The sequence below is a fragment of the Colobus angolensis genome, unplaced genomic scaffold, assembly GCF_000951035.1.
Source record: "Colobus angolensis palliatus isolate OR3802 unplaced genomic scaffold, Cang.pa_1.0 Scaffold54, whole genome shotgun sequence".
Taxonomy (NCBI): domain Eukaryota; kingdom Metazoa; phylum Chordata; class Mammalia; order Primates; family Cercopithecidae; genus Colobus; species Colobus angolensis.
Genome location: NW_012118932.1, coordinates 7529598 through 7534494, shown reverse-complemented (window position 1 = coordinate 7534494; position 4897 = coordinate 7529598). Strand labels below are relative to the sequence as shown.

The following is a 4897-nucleotide window of genomic DNA, read 5'->3' as shown; positions in this document are numbered from 1 at the left end:
ACTAAAAATACAAAAATTACCTGGGTATGGTGGTGAGCACCTGTAATCCCAGCTACTCAGAGGCTGAGGTAGGACAATCACTTGAACCTGGGAGGCGGAGGTGAGTCAGGATTGCACCACTGGACTCCAAACTGGGCAACACAGTGAGACTCCATCTCAAAATAAAAAATTGGGGATAAAAGATAATAACATAGGGAAGTCCCCTTTTGGCTGATGGAACTGGATCACATCAGTGGTTTGTTCATTATAGACCAAGATAAGATCTGACATTCTGCAGTTTATGAGGGTCAATATTGTTTCAGTAGGAGCAGATTTGCTTTATTACTGAAATCCCTAACTTTTGTCATAGCTGTATATATCCAGTCATGATACATGTCAAGTATACTAAGTCCTTGAGCCCTCCAACCTGGTCCAGTGGACTGGCTTTTCTCTAGGCATCCTGTATTGCTGTTGTCTTAGGATCCCCCTTTACCATCATTTTAGAGGCCCATTTTGCCTTTCTCTAGGCTTGGATCTCCCGTGTTTTCCCCTTACTTGGTTTATTTTTATTTTGTTGGAGTACATTCTTGAACTTAGGGGCAAAAGAATACAAAAGGTAAATTTTGATACCTTGTATATCTGAAATGTTTATATTGAAGCCCTATACTTATTATCAAATTAGAATCCTACGCTGAAAATCATTTTGCCTTGGAATTTTGGGAGCATTGTTACTCCACTGTCTCCAAACATCCACAGTTGAGGACTCCACTGCTTTTCCACCAGTCTGATTCTAGGTTTCTCAGGAATTTTCTCTCTGGAAACTTTCAGGATCTTTTGTCTGTTTTCATTGTTCTTAAATTTTACACAGATGTGACGTGCTGAGTCTGTTTGCATTATGGACTTTTGGTGGGCTCTTTTAATCTGAAATTCTAATTTCTTAGTCCCTATTTTCCTTGAATTATTTAATTTTCTTACCCCTCCATATTCTCTCTTCTCTCATTTTTGAATTCATTCAAATTTGGTCTTCCCTTGATTTCTATTCTACTTGTCTTGTTGCTATACTTTCTGGAATATTTCCTCAATTTTACATTCCAGCCCTTCCATTGAGTTTTTCTTTCTTTTTTCCTCCTTGAGATGCAGTCAGGCTCTGTTGCCCAGGCTGGAGTGCAATGGCACAATCTCGGCTTTACTGCAGCCTCCGTCTCCCAGGTTCAAGCGGTTCTCGTGCCTCAACCTCCCAAGTACCTGGGATTATAGGTGTGCACCACCACGCCCGGCTGATTTTTGTATTTTTAGCGGAGACATGGTTTCACCATGTTGGCCAGGCTGGTCTCGAACTCTTAACCTCAGGTGATCTGTCTGCCCTGGCCTCCCAAAGTGCTGAAGTTACAGGCGTGAGCCACTGTACCCGGCCTTCATTTTGGATACAGGTGTTTTTGTTTTTGTTTTTTTGACACAGGATCTTGCTCTGTTGCCCAGGTGGGAGCACAATGGCGTGATCCTATCTCACTGGACCCTTAAATTCCTAGGCTCATGTGATCCGCCCACCTCAGCCTCCCAAGTAGCTACAACTACAGGCCCACATCATCACACCTGGCTAATTTTTTTACTTTTTGTAGAGATGGGCACTTCGTATGTTGCCCAGGCTTGTCCTGAACTCCTGGGCTCAAGCAATCTTCCCACCTCAGCCTCCCAAAGTGTTGGGATTGGATAGGAACCACTGCCTCTGGTTTTTTTTACACGATGTTTTTATATTTCTTTTGGTTTTTGTTTTCTGGGCTTTTGTTGTTGTTGTCGTTTGTGTTTGTGTGTTTTTAAATTTCCAAGAGCTCTTTTTTGTTCTCTGGAGAAGATGATTACAGTCTGTTGCATATAGTTACTTTCTTCAGTTGTCTGGTAATCCTTGGCTGTTTGCTTTTTTAAGAGTGGAGTACTATAAAAAACCAATTGGAAACTTCAAATGGGTGGTGTGTGTCAAAATTGGGCTTCACTGTGGGGTGTATCTGGTAGTGATTGTTCTTCAAATAACCCCTCACATTAATGTCTAGGTATTTTCTTAAGCGTTGACCAGAATTACTCAGAGAAGAAAAGTGTCTGGTGTCCCCTGGTTCAAAGACACCTAGACTGTGAAGTCTGTTTTACCTTCAGAAAAATTAAAGGTCTGGCATGGTGGCTCATGCCTATAATCCCAACACTTTGGGAGGCAGAGATTGGTGGATTGCCTGAGCTCAGCCTAGGCAACCTGGCGAAACCCCGTCTCTACCAAAAATACAAAAATTAGCTAGGCATGGTGGCACACTCCTGTAGTCCCAGCTACTTGGGAAGCCAAGGTGGGAGGATCACTGGGGCCTGGGAAGTTGAGGCAGTAGTAAGCCGTGATGGCACCACTGCACTCCGGATGACAGAGCGAGACCCTGTCTCAGAAAAAAATAATGTTTAAAAAGAAAAAAAATTGCTACAGTGCTTTAAAGAGGCAGTTACTCAGGTAGATGGAGTGGAGAAGGAGATATGAGGGCCTAGCTGCTTCTTAGACGTCGAGTCAGTCATCTTATTAGTCTCTATTCCCTTCCAAAGGTATCTGGTGCCACTAATTTAGTCAGTCAACCTTTCGGGAAGTTCTGTAATGTCAATCATGTTGCTGCTTATCTTCCCTGCTTTCAGTTTAGGATTAAGTTTTCTTTCTTTTTCTTTTTTCTTTTCTTTTTTTTTTTTTAAGACGGAGTTTTGCTCTTGTTGCCCAGGCTGGAGTGCAATGGCGCAATGTCAGCTTGCTGCAACCTCTGCCTCCCAGGTTCAAGTGATTCTCCTGCCTCAGCCTCCCAAGTAGCTGAGATCACAGGCATGCACCACCACGCCCAGCTAATTTTGATTAAGTTTTCTTGGTCTGCTAAGTTAGCTACTACTCTATTTGCCTTTCAATTGCCAAAATGTTACTGCTGTTATCTGGCCTTGTGTGTTCATGCCTATTTCCTTTATTCCCTTTGCTGTTTTTATAAGCTCTGAGAATTAAATTTTGTGCCTAAGCTATCTTTAACAAGATGTGACTATACAAATGTCTCAAGCTAAAAATTGGCAGCTACAAATAAAGCTGTAACCAAATTTATGCCAGAATTGTATAGATATCCATGGAACTTACAAAAGGGGAGCATGATGAGCAAAAAATTGGCAATTTTTATAGTAGTGCCGTTTCAGGAGTGACAGATAATCTGGAAGACTTGTACATAATGATCACTAGAATCTTTTGAGGAGTAGTTTTACAGTAACCTGTGTAAAATCCTGAAGACTGCCCATATTTCTCATCTCTGATGTCATGCTCACTAGATAACTTTTTTTTTTTTTTTTAACAATTTAAGCTATTCTTTTACCAGAAAGGGTGTCCTGGGCAGGAGACACAGGTTATTTCAACTATTAGAGTGGAGCACTCTACCCAGTGTGCTAACAATAATGGTTGACATTCTTGGAGCACATATTGTGTACCAGGCAATGCTCTAAGCACTTTATATTATTAACTCATTGAAGTGTCACATCAGGTAGCTACTAGTTACAATTCCCTTCTCACAGAAGAGGAGAATAAATTAACATGAAGTAACTTGACCAATACCACACAGTAATGGGTGGAGCTCCATAAAATAATGTGTTAATACAAATTAGTAAATTGGCCTTGTGATTTGTATTTGACTCTGTTCTTGTTGTGGATAATGGTAGTCAAAGAGCCTGATGAATTCCAAGAATACTGTGAAAATGGAGCTTTTGGATATAGTCCCTGATTCTAGCAAACACTAGACATAATAGTACCACCTCAAGACACTCTGCCTGAGCAGACATGTGGCCCCTAGGATGTTACTTTCTTATTCTGCTGTCTTGGATCTTATTACTATTTATTTATAACTTGACATTTCCTAAAATTATTCTGTGGATTTGATTTTTTTTTACTGCTTAAAAATGTTAAAATAGTTCAAATGCAGACAGAAAGATTAGTTAGAAAATTATCAAAACAACATAGCTCAGGTTTGTCTAAGAACAGGTACTTCTGGCCACTTACCTTGACCCTTATTTTACTTCAGTTGCTCTTGCCAGGGATTGAAAGGGATAGTGTATGTGAACAGAACTTTCAAAAGGTAAGTTTCTTTGTAAGTGAATTCTGTAAGAAGGGTGATAGATGATATATATAAAATGTCTCTTCATGGCAGGTAATACTGCTTTTCCTCTTATAATCACTTTACCACTCCGGTATTAAAGACAGTTCTTCTAGAGATTCTACTTTAGAATAATGCAGTAGCTTTTTATTTTCTGTGGCAGGACTGCTCTGAGTATAAAATTTTTTGTGAGGTTGTATTTTCATTATTTATTGAGCTCAATTTTCTGTCTTTTCCTTTCTGAACCAATAGGTCTTGGCTGTTCAACCATACTTTCTCCAGAAGGATCAGCTCAATTTGCTGCTCAGATATTTGGATTAAACAACCATTTGGTATGGAGCAAACTGCGAGCAAGCATTTTGAACACATGGATTTCCTTGAAGCAGGCTGACAAGAAAATCAGAGAATGCCATTGAATTTTTTAGGGGAAAAACTACAAAGTTCTAATTTAGCTGAAGGAAAATCAAGCAAAATGAAAAGGTAATTTTAAATTAGAGAACACAAATAAAATGTATTAGTGAATAAATGCTTCTGTTAATAAATATTAATCCATATTAATAAACATGAACACCTAACCTCTCCTTTCTTAGGTTAGACACCAAGATATTTCAGCCAGCCTTATCATTCCTCTTATTTTATCCTTTTTTCCTTAAGTATTGGTGGTCACTACTATTGAGTTTCTTCCGTAACACTGATTAAATAATCTTAACTCCCTCAGCTAAAACTGGCATTACTGACTCCCAGCTATGTTTTTCCAGACTTGTATTTTCTTTTTTTTTTTT

At 39.4% G+C, this 4897-nt stretch overlaps 1 protein-coding gene across 1 annotated transcript in view; it reads left to right on the top strand.

The window, feature by feature from the left end:
* Positions 1-4897, top strand: part of PAICS (phosphoribosylaminoimidazole carboxylase, phosphoribosylaminoimidazole succinocarboxamide synthetase) — a 42437-nt gene extending 37540 nt beyond the window's left edge. The window contains exon 8 of the mRNA XM_011961261.1: positions 4368-4897. Within this exon, the coding sequence (XP_011816651.1) occupies positions 4368-4531 (164 nt within the window). The 3' untranslated portion in view covers positions 4532-4897. The remainder of the gene's footprint in view (positions 1-4367) is intronic.